Here is a 19,434-nt window from a genome sequence, read left to right on the forward strand (position 1 = left end):
GGGATAAGTCTGTGGATGCACTGTGATAGGCACCGCCGTCACCAAACACTATATGCAGCACTAAGCGCAGAACAAAAGAGTCACAGGCACCAAAAAGAGGAATTATGCTTTATGTCCATGATGGTAAAATACTCGACGCATATATGATGTGGGAGTAAACTTCGTTCACCGTCACTTGTGACATTGTGACATTCAGCATTCAAATTGTGACATTGTGCATCAACCTTAGAGCTTTGAGTAACACCCATATCAAGTTGGAGTAGTTCAAGACGAAGAAAAGCACCTTCGTACATTCTTCCACAATGTTACATGCATCTTCGTACATTCTTCATACACTTATCTCATCAGACTAAGTGTGAATCACCTTAGCTAATGGAACAATTCTGGAACCAAACGCCAAAGGGAACACTTCCTACCATGGAGGAATCGACTCTGGTCATCAGCGTTTCTTCATCGTCCAGAAGTCAGCACACTATCAGTTCTGCATTTTAAGTACAAGTGTGAGGTGTTAATAACAATAATATCAATAACAATAATAATAACAAATAATAATGCTTGAACTATTTGGGATCGATTACATAATCCTTAATTGAATTATGGTATGATTTTACGTGTGTAAGTTCTAGGGCATTTTAGATGCAAAATATGAAAACTTGAAAACTAATGTTACTTTTAGATGCATGCAAAATTGTTACTTTTCCTTCAACTTCATTAAAATATATGTAAACAAGAGAAATAATGTAAAATATTCCAAGCTTACTTGCATCATACAGTGAAGATTTGCAGTGTATATCGTCACAAATGTTTTATCCTTCTGCATCATCGAACATGGTCATTAAAGAACAATAACATGTAACAACATGTTTGCACAGTTTTGCAATAATATAAAAATAATTGTGCATACCTCCCTTTCAAATCCATAATGGGAAGCAACCATTCTTGCATCTTCCAAACTAGATTCAATGGACATATGTCACAGATGGGGATGTTAAGTTCATTCTCTCTAGCATCACACCTAGTGAGAACTAAGAAAGATATCTAGCTGATGTCTCCCACTCCCATTCAGAAAAACACATATACAAAAAGGAAGAAAAAGAAAAGTAAGATCCTTCAGACTTTAGAGATCAAATTCAGATGATATTGTCATATTCATCCATGACAAGGTGGAGTCTGCGAGAACTTGAATGCACCAACTAGGAGAAATGGAAAAAATAAACAAGGACTACATTTAAACTAAGATGAGGTGACAGATCATGAAAAAAATTCCTGAAGTTTTATTTTAAATTATGAAGATTCAAACTCATATTATAGAAACAATTTAATTTAATTATATGTTAATCTGATTTTTCTAGTATTGCAAAATTGCCCACCATTAGAAAATAAGTTCACGGGAACCTTTGACAACAACATCCATTTCTAGCATCAACATGATAGTTACATTGAAACTTATTGTAGGACAAATTTTTACCTACAACTGTTTTTAAGCTCTACAAAGAGAGTTTCTCATAACAATCGCTTAGGGGACATTGTCCAACATGGATTTGCCGAGTTTGGCAGGAGGTTAACTGATTTTTAGAAACAAGTAAGACTAAAATTAAATCTAATATCTCACTGCCACAAAAATAAAAAATCGATGTTTCTCAGAAATAACAGCACCGCTTATATCCCAAATCACTAGTCCCAAAAGGAAAGCAATAGGGAGCAAGCTACAATGTGATCAGGAGCGCGGATCAATTTTCAGGTCCAGCTTCGAGCCAGACAACAAAGAGCATCAATGTGGAGATCAATGTGTTTTCATGTTTGTTAATTGTTATAACAAACTACCAATTAACTTAAGTTCTATATGCTAAGGCATGTATATGTAAGATGTCCATATTACAACTGGACAGAGTAACAATAGATTAGAAAAGTTTCATTAATCGGCCAAAGGTAGACCGGTTTTATTGTCAGGAGCTGCAGTTTGAATCATTTTAGCATATAGATGTCATGGAGTAGTTAAAATTGATGATCAAATTCAATACCTTCTTTGCTATCACATAGAAGCTTAGATTAAGACTGAAAAATTTTAGTCCAAAAAATCCATTACCATCTAAGTCTTTGGTGTACCTTATCAGAAGATGAGAGAGAAGTGCCTGCAGAAGGGTGAGGGTGGGGTGAAAGGTAATAGCAAATTTCATTAGAAATAAAGCAATTCAACTTTTAACCAACGAAATAAAGATTAGCAAACAATAATAATAACAATAATAATAAACAGATGGCACTATATAGCAGTGCTGTTAATGCCTGCTAATAAACCAGAGCAGCGAAGCAAATAATTCGTTTCCTTTTTCCTTACGGTAAATATCAAGAAATTTTTAGAAAGAAAAGTGTGATTTAAAGTTGACATATCAATGAATAAAATATTAGGACTTACGGCTTTGTCGTCATCGTTGTAGTATACCAATAAACAGAATGTAACCATATGGGAAGGTGGTGGAAGCTCTCTGAAAGATCTTTCGGTCTTCTGATGTCATAACTGAAGCAACATTTTGTTAGCAAACAGATAGAATTGAACATAAAATGGATCCCCCAAAGTAAACCCACACACCACAAGAAAGACGAGAAAAGAATGCAAATTATTAAAGACAATTTTGGTGATCAGATAACTTCTTTTCCATACCAAAATCCTGAAATAATCCTTTCTTTTTCTTTCAAGAAACACATCACCGAGCTAGAGCCCTTTTCTTGGAAATCGGATCGTAGATATCTTCGAGAAAAGAATGCAAACTAGAAAAGCCGATCTTGGTGATCAGATATCTTTTCCCGTACTTGAGTCCTGGTTGAGTTCTTTGTTATTCACAAACACCATATCGAGGAGCCATTTCCTTGGAAGTCGGAACTCGAGAAAGAACAGAGAGGGCTTATGGAAGCAATCAGCTTTCGATGTAAAACCACTTCAAGAAACACATCACCGAGCTTGAGCCCTTTTCTTGGAAATCGGATCTTAGATATCTTCGAGAAAAGAATGCAAATTGGAAAAGCCAATCTTGGTGATCAGATGTCTCTTCCCGTACTTGAGTCCTGATCGAGTTCTTTGTTATTCACAAGCACCATATCGAGGAGCCATTTCCTTGGACGTCGGAACTCGAGAAAGAACAGGCAGGGCTTATGGAAGCAATCAGCTTTCGATGTAAGACCAATCTTGGAGTGCACGTAACCACGAAGGCAAGAAAATATAAGCAACATAGTGAAAGCCTCAAGAACGAAAACTCAGAAAGCCAATCTTCACGACAAGTTGGGGATCCTGATCAAGCAACGTATCATGGAGCCATTTTCATGGAAATCGGGAACTCAGAGAAAGAACAGCGAGGGCATCCGGAAGCAAACAGATTTCGATGTGAAACCAATCTCGGATGCACTTGTCACACGAGGACTGCAAATCATAAGCAAAACAGTGGAGACCTTAAAACAACCCCGTCATCAACCAAGAAGGTAAACTCGGAATGCCAATCTTGACGAGCACATTACCGGATTCTTGAAACGGAAGCAACCAGCTTTCGATGTTCCCAAGAAATGAAATGAAAGGAGCGATTAAGAGAGAGAAGATGAAGAAGGGAAACAGAGAGCACGAGGAGTCCTTGGTAAGCGCTGATGATTCGGCGGAGGGATGTGATCTCGAGGGCTTCTTCGAGGTTTCTGTAGCGCCAATCCCCCGTCGCTACGCCTTCTTCTTCTTCTTCTTCTTCCTCTTCTTCTTCTTGTCTGCGATACATTCCTCCGCCGCCCGTCGATTCGACTCTTAGGAATAAAATTGCCAGGCGAGGGCAGATTAGGGAACACAACATAACCTTGTGCAGGGACGTTAACGGGTCGGATCCACCTAGGCTCCGGATATCATAAGCTTGCGGGTCCAAAACGCCGGTATATAACAAATTGGGTAGGATTCGGATCGAGACAGATAAGCATTAATGGAATGGATCCCTCCATCGCCACCGCTTACCACATTTACGCCCCAAACACCACCATCCTCCGCTACTCCATCCAGAACGTCAGGTTCCTCTCCGCCGGCACCACCAAGCCCGCATTCGTCGTCCTCCCGACGTGCCCCGCTGATGCCCAGGCGGCCGTCGCCTGCAGCCGGACCCACGGCCTCCGCATCAGGATCCGGAGCGGCGGCCACGACTACGAGGACATGTCCTATGTCTCCGCCGGCGACGATCCCTTCGTCGTCGTCGATATCTCCAGCCTCCGGTCGGTCTCCGTCGACGCAGCCGATGGTACGGCCTGGGTGGTGACCGGTGCAACCGTCGGCGAGGTCTACTACAACGTCGCTGCCGGGGTTCCCCGCTGGCATCTGCACCACTGTCGGCGTCGGGGTGCAGTTCAGCGGGGGAGGGATCGGGATGATGATGACGAAGCACGGGACGGCCGCCGACAACATCGTCGACGCTCTAATGCTGGACGCCAGAGGCGAGATCTTGCACAGGGAGTCCATGGACGGGGATCTCTTCTGGGCCATAAGAGGAGGCGGCGCGGCAAGCTTCGGCGTCGTCCTCTCCTACAAGATCAGATTAGTCCACGTGCCTCCCAAAGTCACCGTCTTCAGCATCACTATAACCCTTAAACAGGGCGCAACGAAGCTGGTGGAGAGGTGGCAGCACGTCGCACCCAAGCTTGTCGACGACCTCACCGTTAGGGACAACGACGAAGACGTCGAAGGAATAGGTAGGTGGGGGAGAATTGTCGACGAAGACGTCGAAGGAATAGGTAGGTGGGGAGAATGTCACGGATAAAGTTCTAAAGATCTATACTTGGTCATTTTGACTTGTGCAATCGTTCAAAACTTATAAAGTCTGTTTATAGGAATAGGTAGGTGGTGGGGAGAATGTCACGGATAAAGTTCTAAAAATCTATACTTGGTCATTTTGACTTGTGCAATCGTTCAAAACTTATAAAGTCTGTTTATAATTTGCATTGTCTATGAATTGATTTTTTTACTTGTGGATCTCGAGTGAGACGCTTTCTCTAACTCATTTTCTCTTTTATAGATCCTAAGGGACCATGAGAGATTTTGGGGAGGCTGACCTTTACGAACGAACACACGATCAAACTTCTACTAATGATGAACTTTATATCACATTAATCTACACACAAGAGAAAACCTTCATATCAAACACACAATCTGAAATACAGTGATCCAACCACAAATTATTAATCTTCATCATGCCAAGACATGACCATTCATATGTTGCTTCCTGCACAATCTGAAAAGTTACACAAAAGAAATTGATTGTTCTTTTACATCCATTAAAACCTACATTTCAGACATTGCACAGCTCAGAAAAAAAACCATCTGTTTCAGTGGTTAAATTACATTACAATGAGCAACCCTCATGTCAGCTTTAAATCCATTGTTACAAAAATTAAGGAATTTGAGGTTACCGTCATGAAATTGGAACCACAACTTTACAGGTAATTAAGCCGATGCCTCATGCAACCCTTTTTTTATGTACACGATAATGGAAGAGATAGTAATGCAACCGCAAAATAGCAAACTTCTTAGTTGTTTGGTTATTAACCAGCAACCCCTTGGAGCGATTGACCCTATCTATATCGAGATTGGGATTGATCCAGAGAAGAACTGCTGGAGTGGGAGGATGACTCTATGCCCTCCGGCACCTCCATCTGCGTAGGCAATAGCTTGAGAAAACTTCCTTGGACAGGCTGATTTGGAGTAGCAGCCATATCCATGTCTGAAACCACATGCATAAAGCAATTTTTCTCATATAACCAATCCAACTAGTCAATCAGAGAAAACTAAGAAGCAGCATATTACCAAACAATGACTTGATTGTTGGCCTCTTTGGCTTATTACTCTTTTTCCTTAGCTCGGCTGTACAAACATGACAAGCATGAAAAATATCAGAGACAAGACAAAAATAAAGTAATTCTAGAAAATCAGAGAAACTGAAAGGGAGAACCACCGATCCCAAGGACTTCATGGTCATTTACAATTTCAAAATTTTTGTATGTATAACCCACAAAGTTGACATCCTTGGATGGAAGCATCTGTAAGACCAGATGGAAAAAACACACATCAGTTAAGCTGACTAGAAAACCAACACAAACAACAAGTTCTCACACGTTCAAAGTAATTGATAACATCTATCCAAATTATAAATCAGTTCAGGGTTGAACATGTTATGACTGACTAGAAAACCAACACAAACAACGAGTTCTCACACATACAAAGTAATCGATAACGTCATCTATCCAAATTATAAATCAGTTCAGGGTTGAACATATTCCGACTGACTTGAAAACCAACACAAATAAACCCAACTGCATTATTTAACTTGCATGATCAGCCACTCCTACTTAGAATACCATTCCATATTCTCAAAAATAGTAGCAATTATCATAAATATGGGGTTTTGAAAAATACACATAAAAGGCACTTGATGAAACATTAATACAACAAAAGAAAATCTGAACCATTTTTTTATTGATCAACTACAAATATAGCTATCAAAATTGGTTTAATTTGTCAGCTTTATGAGCATTCATATCTATTATCTGTTTATCTTTGGAAACGTCAAGTGCTTAGACAAGCATAATGATCACATAATGGGCTTTTGAAGGCAATTGATAATTCTCTTTCCTACATGTGCAATATTAAACTACATGAGTGTTCTTCATTATTGTTATCACCTAAATGATATAGTTTTTATTCATATCTCGAAACAAATCTCTCTCTCTCTCTCTCTCTCTCTCTCTTGTTAACCTTATCATATTTTTACATGTCTGGAAATAAGCCCTAACAAGGTTTTTAATCTCGTACCATACTAGCGTACCAAGCATTGCTCGGTACGATACGATACTGGTGTACTGAGCGATACCTTGCAATATGCCAAGATTCTAGCAAGCAGATGCGGGTTGGTTCGACCACAACGACCATCAAATGCGAGTTACTTGACTTGACACACTCGGTTAGGACTCGTGACCCCCTGCTGTAAGACATGGAATCGGCCCCGCCCAACCCTTGGGCCTCGTCGATCTTGGTCACCCTCCTCCATCGCTGCCGCTGCATCCCTCCCAGTGAGCTCCGTCGCCCTCCCACGCACTATCTGGCCTCGAGACGCATAACCCTATCCCTCTCTCTCTCTCTCTCTCTCTCTCTCTCTCTCTCTCTCTCTCTATATATATATATATATATATATATATATATAGAAATCCTCCCATCACCTTCCGCGTCAACGCCCATCGCTTGGTCGCCCTCCCATGCACTAGTCCAACCTCGAGATGCACAACCCCATCCCTCCTCTCTCTCTCTCTCTCTCTCTCTCTCTCTCTCTCTCTCTCCCATCACCTTTCGCGTCGATGCCCGCCGCTTCGTTGCCCTCCTCCACCGCCATCGCATCCTTCCCTGCAAGCTCCACCGCCCTCCCACGCACCTGTCCGGCCTAAAGACGCACAACCCCATCTCTCTCTCTCTCTCTCCCTTGCTCCTCTCTTAGGATCGAAGAAGGTTTGCATCATGACTCCGAGATCCAGGAAGAAGAATCGGGCCAGTAGCAGACAATCCATTGATAGGCTGGCGGAGCAGTATGTACTATCCGTACTAGGCGGTATGTTACGAAATTAAAAACATTGAACCCTAGTACCCACAATGTGATTGAATCATTTAGCAAAATTTTCAATATTAGTATAGACTAAACCTTCACATACAGTAGTGAAAACAAGAATTTCGAACTTAAATTAGAATGGATAATTCCCATTTTCAGATCCAAATAAAATGGATAGCTTTCTTTTAGACAAGACACTCATAATAGGACTCTTTACTCTTTAGAATGTTCTGAAGTTACTGCAAAAAGCAATAACTCAATCTGAATGCCAAAAAGCAAACCTGTGTATTTCAGTAAATAATAAGTAGCAATCAGAAATTGTAATAATTCCAAAAGGCATCAACATTCAATACTCATGGATTCCAAGTCACCAAGAAATGATGGCATCAACCATAAAATTACTACTCCATAATAATATGTAAGTGCATAACACTAAACTATCTCAATCAAAATTAAGTATGACCTTATCAAGAAAATATGTAATTGATGGAGCAATAAAGCAAAACATACCTTCCTCCATGGACCAGATTTTGAAGAAGTTTGAACTGAAGCTGAAGTCTGCATCAAGATAAAGGTCAATCAAAGTATTCAAGGAAGAAGCACAAATATGCTTCCCAAGGATGATGTAACAGATGGCAAGTGATTACAAGCCCTGTATTATAAGTTTATTCACAAAACAATAATTTTGATTACTGACAGGAAGGTATACCTCCTCAAACTTCTCAAAGTTTTGAGTATCCAACTCATCATTAACTTCTGGTTTGAAAGCAGCCTCCATCTGGTATAGTTTCTCCCACTGGGTGCCTTTAAACCATGGATGTGCCTGGACCATGATGCTGATATCAATTTTCCACACATAATATAAAAGTAGGATGACACATAAAATTAAAAAGTGCAAACCTTTATTTCATGAGCACTGATATCAATTTTCCACACATAATATAAAAGTAGGATGACACATAAAATTAAAAAGTGCAAACCTTTATTTCATGAGCACCCTTTGTCCCATGTCTTTGCTCTACATTGCACAAAAGCCTGCAAATAAGATGTTTAGCTTCAGCTGATAATTTAGCCTCCTCAGGAAACTTCAAGTGGTTTCTCCAGTTTACAATCTGCAAAATCGAAGCAAATAAGAAAACCAAACTAATGCCAACATAATCAGTTTATTGGAAATGCTCCTCAATCAAGACCAGTTCCTCATATGCATTTTATCTTAAAAAAGGTCTAGTTTCTGTTACAACTAACCAACAATGGACAGGCTGATCAGCACAAACCAGCATGAAAAGCACCATTCCGGATTTGAAGTTGGATAAGCCACAACAATAATGTTGACACATAGCATGGCCATTTTTTTGGCATGTTAACTCACATAAGAGGCATGTCTATTACCTAGAATAAAATAGTGTGCCAGCTATATGATTTGCAGTTTCTTATGTAACTCCCCAGCATGAGAGCCAAAGCCATAATCTACTAGTTAATACAAGTACACCTGACAACCAGAATCAGATCCCTGATTCTGAACACAATGACAACATAAACTAGTTACAATTACCAGAAGCCTGCCAAGACGATTGCGAAAATCTGGAATGTTAGGTAACAGTTAACAGACCTTTCTACATGTTGACATGGGATCTTCAGAATAAAATGGCGGGTAACCCACCAGCATCTCATACATGATTGCTCCAAGCGACCACCTAACAAATTTGCATGTGATCAGTACATTCAAATATATATTTCAAACAGAAACACAGGGGACCTTACCAGTCACACTCCATTCCATATCCTTTCTTTAGCAGAACTTCTGGAGCGATGTAATCAGGTGTGCCAACAGTTGAATAAGCCTGGATAGATCAAAGAACATACAACAGAATGAGAATGTGCTAGAATGAAGAAGATGCTAAAACATCTCCTCTAAAATGGAAGCAAATGTTATCACAAGTTTTGGACCAGAAACATATAGTGTCACCCTACAATTAGCTAAAAAACCAATAGATCAAGTTCTATATTTCTACGGTAAGGTAGAAATAAGATGTACAAGAAGTATAAAAAGTTTAATTTCTTGCTAAACTAATGATTTGACATACAAGAGCAAATAGTTTATACTAATGGCATAATAGGCCTCCAGTTTTAGCCATCAACTAATACAACAGAAGATATATATTGGAAAATAATCCCAAAAGGGGATCAGATTTCTTGTTTATACATAACACAACATTCTTGGAACAATTTTTATGTCACTTTATACTCTCTAAGCATGTTTACTCTAGTCATTCAAATGGATAAGAAAATTGTATAATCTTATATATTCAACATCGAATACTTTAATAGGTAACTTAAAAAGAAATTATGATACACATAACATAATGGTCATTCAGAGACTGAAGTAAAATAATTTAGGATTGAATATTACCAACATCCGTCTATTCTTTTGCCAGTGTTGTAATTGTTCCTGTTGAGTACGCCTAGGAGCAGGAGAGATATCAGATCGCTTATCATCAAGTGTAGGCTTGATATTTCTTCCCGTTGCATAATCAGGCTCATTAAGATTAGGAAAACTACTACTATCCAGAGGTTTGCACAAACCAAAATCTGAAAGCTTCATGTGACCATTTCGGTCCAACAATAAATTGTCTGGTTTAATGTCCCTACAAAAGATAAAAGCAAGACTGAGTCTACTACAGTGCTGTTCAAGAAGAGATAAACAACCGGAAGAAGCATACCTGTGAATGTAATTATGCTTGTGAATAGATTCAATAGCTAATACTGTTTCTGCAACGTAAAATCTGGCCTCATACTCTGTCAATGTATCCTTACGCATGAGTAGAGTCATCATGTCACCTCCAGGAAGATACTCCATGATAAGATATAAATATTCATCATCTTGAAAAGAAAAGTAGAGTTTCACAATATAGGCACTATCCACCTCTGCAAGTAGGTTTCTTTCAGCTTTCACATGCTCAACCTACAAAGTATGCAAAAACAGTCGGTAGATTGTAAAAAACACAAAAAACAACAGATGAATGAATATTAACCATACCTGGCCCCTCCGAAGCATTTCAGATTTTTTAAGTTTTTTCATTGCATATACATGCCCAGTTGTTTTCTCTTTACAAATTCTGACCTGCATAATTATGCAGAAGCCTGATCAATATTCCAATCAGGCATACAATAACAGTTAAGTTACAATCATCAATACAAGTGTTTAATCAAGTAACCTCTGAATAACATGCATACATTCACTTAATCCTCTATCTAATTTATGATTAAGTTGGCCATATGAACTTTTGTGGCAAGAAGCCTAAATCCAAGATCAACTTGGTGATTTGGTGATCAGATACTGGTCTTACACAAGGAACACAATGTCACCAAATGACCAAACCACATTAAATCATTATATGCTATTTAAAAGTATCACAAAAAGAAGGTTAGCATATTTAAACATGTATTTAACAAGTCTATCCAAAACCTAATAACTGAAACTCGAAAGGAACATTCACATGGGAAATTCAGAGGATGTTCCAAAGCTAAAGGAGAAAGCAAATACAATGGCATTAGAGAAGTTGCCCTACCATCCAAATACAGAAGCAAAGTACTTCAAAAAAGATGAAGCTTAAATTAGAAGAGAAAACTGGAGCCACTTTAAAGATGACCATCGAACTTAAAACAAACAACTAGGAACATGACAACCCAATCTAGTCCCACATCAGGAGTTGGAGGATGGTTATGAAGCTATATAGGACTAGATGAGTATGCTACTATCAATTTGGCTAAAGCATTTGGTTCATGTGATTCACAACTCATCAAGCTAGTGAGACTCCAATCAGACCGCACTGTGACAAGGAACTAGCAAAAGGCACACATTGTTGGCTACAACCTCTTTTCTCTTACTTTAGTTGTTTTTCAGTAGGTCTACATATTCCTTAATGTTAAACAAGAAACACTGTATGTTAATGTTGAAGATAAAATTCCTCAAAATGAGAACTTCAGCACAAGCTAACCTCTCCAAATGCCCCTCTGCCAATAATGGTCAGAAGTTCAAAATCATCCACTCCCATTTTATGCCTTTGAAGACGCATGTATTCTGTTTCTTTTTTCTCTAAATTCTTCAGAAAGTTGTTCTGCTCCTCTTCAGAAACTTCTGCATCAGCAAGCTTCCTTTCTAAGATCCAGCGTCTGAAATTATCATCCATTGAATGGAAAAGGATGTTTAAGTGAAAATTAACCCAAAGGTGATATTTAAATAAGAAAACTAGTCTCATAATGAGAAGGCAGGAGTGACAATGGTTATGATATCAGAATCGATTCAATAATCAATCAAAAAATAAAAGCAATATGTAAAAGAGAGGAGTAGTATAATCAATGGATAATTATGAGAAACAGTAATGGCAATTTGAAATGCAACAGCAAAGAAACTGAAAAGGAGCACGAAAAATATTTAAATAAAAAGATATTTGAAACAAGAACATTGCTGAAGCACTTTTCTAGGCCCATAGTATTTTCAAAAGACGTAGATTGCATAATGTTTTTGCACACTTTAGAAAGTCAAAGAATTCAAACAATCATCACTCATTCTGTACAAGGTGATGAATATGTAGATTGACTGACATCAAAACCAATCATTTAAATTGTAAAGTAGATGAGTAAAATCCAGTAATGGCTTCAGCAACAAAACAATGGAAGATGGTGAGGAACAAAGGCTAGGAAAAAGTAACTATATCAAGAACATCAATTTTCTTAGATATTTCAAGGAAAATGTGTTGTGGCAAAAACCTACTGATGCACACATTTAGATGTAGAAGCATAGAGGTGATAATCAAGCATTTAGAGACAGGTTGCCTAAACTTCAAATTATAAAGAACTCATGAAATCAAACTACTTGAGAAAAAAAAAAAAAAAAACAGATTGCATGTAATATTTAGAACAATTAATGAAATATAGATGAACCTCTTAGTTAATTTAGTGACATTTAGTATTAGCGAGCTACGAACAATAAAGTACTTCTTAGTTAATTTAGTTACATGCCCTCAATAGCTGTCAATGGCATGAGGAACTCCATGAAGGTGACCCGTATAGTTAGAAATTTATAGCCAATTGTAAAGAGAAACCCTAGTTGGAAAGATCAAAGTTTCAGGTTAAAATGTAAGAGGACAAGAGGCAATGCTAATGGAAAGGTAAAAACAATCATGCCACAGTTAATTCAGAAGTCACCAAAATGAAATCCAGGTGATTATTAGTGATGTAAGTGGAGTTTAAGCAGCTCACAAAAGAAAAGGAGAGATGTCCTCAGTGGTATGTGGGTGATAGCTTTTTTCCGGAAAAATAATAGCCAGCAGCACATTTGATAGACTTGCTCATGCAGGATTGATATCCTATGGCTAACTACTAGTCGTCAGCATATCTAGTGCACTTGCTTCATAAAAATAGCCTACACATGCTGTGTGACAACAAATAGCTTCCCTTTATATTCGGCTCCAGCTCCATCTCCATTTCCATCATACAATGATAGAAAGTTTCTTATCGATGGAATCTTGTAAGACATCCTAGAAAATATGTTTAAATTCATTCGAATGGGTTTCACGAAGTAAAAGACCAAATACGAGTTTTGTTAGAGCTGAGTGATCAGTGATTTCAGTCTATATCACTTCTTGAAACCAATATTCTGATGCCATAAGAAGCACCTAAAATGTAACTCTTTCAAAGGCAAAAAAAAAAAAGAAAAGGAAATGCATAAAAAAGATCACCTCTCCTTCCGATCTTCCAAGGACTTCATCTGAGACTTGTAATGGTTCTCAATGTACTGCTTTGCAGCGGCAACTTTCTGCTTCGTGATGTTCGAAGGCGCCTCATCAATTGGAGGCTTCTGCATATCCTTCGCACTTCCTGCTTCCTTCTTTTCCGTTCCAGGCTTAACTTTCTCCCCTCTAGATTGCAGTTTACGAAACCAGTTTCTCGCGGAGTCCATATTCGATCACTAATCAATATTTCCAAGAGCAAAATCTGTTATTTCCGATCAAACCACTGAATCATAAACCACAGGAACAGTATTATCGCATCCAGCTAGAAAATTTGTCGTACAAGTACGACATTTCGATTTAAACCCAAGAAGTATTAAACGATAAATTGCCATCCGAACAGAACAAAGAACCCCAAATCCCAAATTTCCTCACTAAAATTCCCAATAAAAGTGAGATCTTTTCGCACGATGACAAATAAAACAACAAAACATCTATCCTCACTAAATTCCAGAAACGAGAGAGCAAAATCTCCTCCAGAAGAACCACTTAATTTCCTAGCACCTTACAAATTCCGCTTCTTAGAGACCACTTCAACCCCAGAAAGCGCAAAGATCCAGAAAACCGCTGAACTGCCGCCTCCATCGACCATACTCGTCCACAAAAAAACCGAGATGGAGTGCTCAAGAGCGGGAGCAACACCTACCTGGATCTCGAACTCGTCGATGGATGAAACTTTTTCGCCCTTCAGGAACACACGGATTCTATCCCACCAGCGTCGCTTTGACCCTCCGCAACCAACACCTTCGACCGCCTTCTCCCCACCTTCCTCCCACGACGCGATCAAAATAATTATCAGCCCTTTATTACCCCAACGCTTGATAAAATAACCCTCTTTTCTTTCTCAAGCCTTATATGCAATTACACCCCTGACACACAATATTTTACGATCAACGACATTAAAGTGATATTTGCATCTTTCTTCTAATTTTCATCTTTGTGCGGAGTGTAACCGCAAAAATTATCTTGTTCTTTTATTTACCCTTTCGCCCCTGCCAGACGTAAGAGGTGCATCTTCTAAAAGCAGGCGTGCGCTTACCAACTAGCGAATGAAATGACCGAGAAGCCCTTGGACACGAAGGGACGAGAGCGGTATATGTGTAATTCGACGGTGGGTCGAAGGGCATAACAAGGAGAAACGCGGCCGTCGAAGCACGCCGTCTCCCTGGAGAGAGCGGATAATATAAGCAGAAAAAAGGGAGCCAAAAAGGGGAGACGCGTGGCGACGAGAGCATCGCACGGCGCCGAGAGAGCGAGAGGGAGAGGCGGAGGCGGCGCTGGGGGACGCGTGTGCGAGGCGGTCCCGGAGGCGTCGGTTCGGGACGCTGAGGGCAGCCGGTGGTGGTCCAAACGCGCTGCGGGCAGGTGGAAAGAAGGACGAGGCGGCGGAGCGATTGGCGCGATGGAGTCGAGCCGTGCTTTCTTTCCCTAAAGCAGCCGCGCCCCATCAAGAATACGACGATCGGATCAGCTTGAATCACGGGGCGAGCACAACTCTTGATGAGGCTTTGCCTTTCCTTCTGAAGTGGCCGACGCCTCGTTAATAATTATTAATGGTGATGATAAGGCCCTGAAATATAAAAGACGACCAGATCACATTAAATCACGGGGATAGCACGACTATTGATGACGTATTTTAATATTGGAAAATATAGTTCATATTTCTGACTATCTGTTTTAAATGTTGTTTTGTATTTTTTTTTAGAAAATAAATAAACGAATCGTAAATAATGATGCTATTATGTGCAATTCCAACATAAACATAGCAAACGTTTAAATGAAACAAGAGAGGGAGAGGAATTATCCTTTGATTTAATCTGATGTAAAAGGTCTCCCAAGTATGAAGAATGATGCAATTTTGGCATGCATAAATCAAGCATATAAAAAAATTATTGTTAAAGTCATAAATTAAGATTTAAATCATGAAAATAGTCTCTTTACTTCCAAATTTTAAATTAATAACGAAAATATTAACCTTCCTATTATCTTTATATTGACATTGCATTCGATCGATGGCTTTATGCATAAGAAATGAACAGAACTCTTACCGTGGTGTATTATATGACTTTTAGGTAGGATAATTTGAAAAATCTAATTTGTCAAAAATTATGTCTAAATCAATTATTTCTCGAACAATTGAACTTATCCCTTTTTATATGATTCTAACTCTATATGGAGCTCAATATTTCCACCTCGAATAGTTCTATACACATGATTTGAACTATAGGGCTAACTCGAATGTCAATATCATCTTCTCGTGAAATTTTGGTGCTAAAATGGGGGCTCGATATCGTAGGAACATCTCCCGTCAATCTTCTTAATGAACACTCGAACGAATAGGTTTTGCTTTCAACCCATATTACTTTCATCCAAGGAGGGCAATAGTCACTCTTTCCACACATTAGTGCATCCATCTCAGTGTAAACTATAATGCAATACTGGTGCCTATTCAATGACCCAAGTCTCTCACCCCTAAGGACGGCTTCAAGCTACTTATTCATCCTCGTTGAAGTGTTTTTAAATCTTACTCAACAAGTATAGATGATAATAGACATGATATAGGTTGTTGCTTTGCTTTTGCCCTAATTGGTCCAATAAGCGATGCTATCAACTTAGTCACAGTCCCTGGCTCCATCGCTATTGACACTCACTAAGATTCCTCAACCTGACACGATACCAATATCTAAAGAGCGCCTCGCGAGAGGATTAGCTCATCTAGTCATAAGACTTACACCCGAGCTACCACTGAAAAGAGCACAAGAGAATAGGGCAACCCAAAGATAACTTTATCGATATCCTTTACTTTGATGCTTTCCGAAAACTTAAGATGTCAACTAAGAACCTCACATCAATGACTTTTTCGCTGACAAGGCTCACTGGCGACTCCATCTCCTCTATCGGAACTGTAAACTTATACATAACATTCGTAGATGAGCTCTGCTTCAAAACAATGTTGATTAAGTTTATGATGATAGATATCCCCTAAGCATATAACGCGATCATAGGGTAACCCACATTAAATAAACTAAGGCTGATGGTATCGACTTATCACGTAGTGATGAGATTCCCAATGAGGGTCAACTTCAAAGAGTTGAGAAGCAACCTAAGGGAGTCATACTAGTGCTGCCTAATGACGATCTCCCTATCGAATAATACTTGACACAAGGTACTACCTATGGACCCCTAAGACTGCTAGTCATAGGTGCCCAGCAAGCCAATCACGTGAGTGATGGCACGTGTGACTTGATACAGAATCTTTTTGCTTATTATATTATGGCGTATATCACTTTATAACTATTGCATAAATGCATATATATTGTGATGTCCTTGGATTTGTGCAATGGGAATCGGATCGTGATGAGATCACGATAATGAGATCGATTCACCTTTAAATACATATCCTAAATAATCCCGGTCATAGGTTACTCGAGAGGGACATCGTGATAACCGGATAGACTGGTGTGCTGTATACCCGTCCATATGATGGATGCAGCTGGTCTCATAGCTGCTCGTGTAGGGACACTAGGGATACAGTACAGGTGCTCATTGGAGAATGAGTTCACTGATTGATCCGCTTACGGAATGCTGGATGGTTGATGATGCCTTATTGTCAGACAGCGATTCCATAGTCCTAGTGGTGTATCTGGTCCTTAGACTTGAGACACCAAGGATGTCCTGTATGAGTGCTCCACTCTTTGATACCAGACTTATAGGTTTGACTGTTCTCAGATCTAGTACAGCTGGTCATTGGGAGTGGTAGTCGACCTTACGAGGACTATTGAGTGTCGACAGAGGATCATCCACTCTCGGCGTCATGAGAGGAATATCCTATGTGTTCTTGCTCAGACAAATCCCTGGCCAGGGTCATTCGGGTTGAGAGAGAAAGAGTTCTCCGGGAGAATCCGATTAGAGCGAGACTCGAGTAGAAACCGTATGGGTCTGACAGCACCATGCTCGATATACGGTCTCTGGGATATTAGATGGATGAGAGACTATAGGTACATGGTAACTGAGGACAGACAGGTCCAATGGATTGGATTCCCCTGTATCGTCTGGGGACTACGGCGTAGTGGCCTAGTACTTCCGTAGTCGATGAGTCGAGTGAATTATTACAGAGATAATAATTCACTAAGTTAGAAGGAGTTCTGACAGGTATGACTCACGGCCAGCTCGATATTGGGCCTAGAGGGTCACACACATATGGTAGGCATTGCGATGAGTAGAGGTTCGGATATGAGATATCCGACGGAGCCCTTGTCTTATTGGATGCAGATCCAATACCCACTAGGGAAAGGACCCATTAGGGTTTTGACACGGGATCTCTATAAATAGGAGGGATTCACAGCCTCATAGGCTAGAGTCTTTGCTTGCCCTTCCTATTCTCCTCTCCCTCTCCACCTCAGAGTAGGCCTGGAGTTTTGAGGAGCGTCGTCGCAACCCTGCTGTGTGGATCACCGCTAGAGAGGAGGACGCTTGACCTCCTTCACCCTCTCCTAAGGATCTGCAAGGAAACAGGGATATACGATCTCCCTAGGTAACACAATCTCTATACGCAGTTTTGTGTTTTTGCGGATTTTTGCGCACCAATCTTCGCACGACGACGAACATCTTTTTGGGGAATCGGGGATTTTTGTTTTCTTGTTCTTCCGCTGCGCATATGATGTCGCCCCCCAATGATTTCCCAACAAAGAGTTGGCCAAGTATGTCTCACATCCCAAGCCGGTCGACATCCCATGTGCGATCGAGAAGGGCTACAACATAATGATGATACTAAACTCGAATGTGATGAAGTTAGTAATGATACAACAATAAGGTACTAATTGAGGTTAGTTATTATTTAGCTTATTAGTACTTTATTACGGTAGCCTACATCGAATAAAACCTCTAAACGAGAATGATAAATCTGCTTTATTATCCTATAGCACAAGGACTCTCGAAATATTGCATTATATTTTCTACCATTCTTGCAATCCCTCTCATCCTAAATATAGTAATATATCTAAAAATTCTAGGTCTGGTAGATTAATTATCTTCGGTGTTGTGAAGCACAAGAACTTGCTCTTGCATAGGTCAAATGCTAACATTTGCCTCCCTCCTCTTCTTTCAAGGAAAGATCTTGAGCTTTGAGGGTCCTTTGAAAATCCTAGCATCTCGAGGGTAGGAAGCATTTTGTTCAGTTCTTTTTCAAGAATCTGCTTTACCTCGATTCTTTGGTGGAAAGATGGTTGGACTATGTTAGGGCCGATGTCTTGAGTAATAACACACGAACGAACAAGAGAAAAGCTTAAGAAGCCACCATTATGCCCAAAGAAGAACCGACTCCCTTTCTTCTCAAGGCTGGAAGATTCATACCTATATGAGATGAAAGTTATTAGGTTGCACATGTTAATTTCTCAAAGTATAACAAGAAGAAAGGGAGAATAAAAAAGATCCATACCCGAGGAGTCGGGTTGAGATTCATGTCGATCAGCTAGTTCTTGTCCATCTTCTTGATAGCCTCAAATAAAAGAGAATATCTCTTAATTGAAGCACTTAATTTGCCTCCTTATTCAACAAGAAAGAAAATGTATTATCTATAGAATGTGTGGTGGACTAGACGAGATTGAACCCTCAATCTTGACCTGTACCTATGAGGAAGAAATACTCCTTCCAACCCTTATTATTTGAAGGGGTATTACTAACCTTAAAGTCCTCTTGAGTAGTCAGGTAGTAGGTATTTTTTGCCTTACACAGTCAAAAGCAGGCAAAAAAAAATTTACGGGTTGGGATAATACCAATATGACAACACTCCATGATAAACACTATCAAATAACGTCACAACTTAGGCACCATTTGTGAGGGTAATATCTTCCACCATTTAAGGCAAGACAATCACTAAGTGGAGGGAAAAGCAAAGTCCCACCTCTAAAGCATTAGAAGATAAACAAAGAAACCTAAGCATTAGGTCATATGGATGATGACCTGGTTGATGGACTTGCAGCTCAAACTCGAGTAGGATGGAGTACTTGATCTACAAGCAATATAGGAGTTGTGTGCTC

At 39.7% G+C, this 19,434-nt stretch overlaps 2 protein-coding genes and 1 long non-coding RNA gene across 5 annotated transcripts; 1 reads left to right on the forward strand and 2 right to left on the reverse strand.

The window, feature by feature from the left end:
* Positions 1-25: 25 nt before the first annotated feature.
* On the reverse strand, positions 26-3,493 carry LOC135672910 (uncharacterized). Its single transcript, XR_010513163.1, has 4 exons — positions 2,660-3,493; positions 905-2,515; positions 761-814; positions 26-481 (listed from the first exon to the last, which is right to left on the reverse strand). It is a non-coding gene; the product is annotated as an uncharacterized LOC135672910 (long non-coding RNA).
* A 459-nt stretch (positions 3,494-3,952) lies between these two features.
* LOC135675037 (berberine bridge enzyme-like Cyn d 4) lies at positions 3,953-4,772 on the forward strand. The gene is made up of 2 exons (XM_065185296.1): positions 3,953-4,318; positions 4,362-4,772. Exons 1-2 carry the CDS (start codon positions 3,953-3,955, stop codon positions 4,770-4,772), a joined length of 777 nt encoding a protein of 258 aa, XP_065041368.1.
* Positions 4,773-5,319: 547 nt separating this feature from the next.
* LOC135585673 (uncharacterized) lies at positions 5,320-14,199 on the reverse strand. Of its 3 annotated transcripts, none has more exons than XM_065181392.1 (14): positions 14,043-14,199; positions 13,346-13,575; positions 11,603-11,777; positions 10,642-10,725; positions 10,325-10,566; positions 10,015-10,249; positions 9,366-9,445; positions 9,214-9,298; positions 8,585-8,716; positions 8,314-8,427; positions 8,115-8,162; positions 5,964-6,048; positions 5,816-5,872; positions 5,320-5,732 (listed from the first exon to the last, which is right to left on the reverse strand). In XM_065181392.1, the coding sequence occupies exons 2-14, from the start codon at positions 13,564-13,566 to the stop codon at positions 5,584-5,586; spliced, it is 1,707 nt and encodes a 568-aa protein (XP_065037464.1). In that variant the 5' UTR covers positions 13,567-13,575; positions 14,043-14,199; the 3' UTR covers positions 5,320-5,583. The 3 variants fall into 3 exon arrangements, with proteins under 3 accessions (XP_065037464.1, XP_065037465.1, XP_065037466.1); XM_065181393.1 differs by having other exon boundaries at positions 13,346-13,601; positions 14,043-14,178; XM_065181394.1 differs by having other exon boundaries at positions 5,640-5,732; positions 5,992-6,048.
* Between the last annotated feature and the right edge of the window lie 5,235 nt (positions 14,200-19,434).

This window comes from Musa acuminata, chromosome BXJ1-5 (genome assembly GCF_036884655.1).
Source record: "Musa acuminata AAA Group cultivar baxijiao chromosome BXJ1-5, Cavendish_Baxijiao_AAA, whole genome shotgun sequence".
Taxonomy (NCBI): Eukaryota; Viridiplantae; Streptophyta; class Magnoliopsida; order Zingiberales; family Musaceae; genus Musa; species Musa acuminata.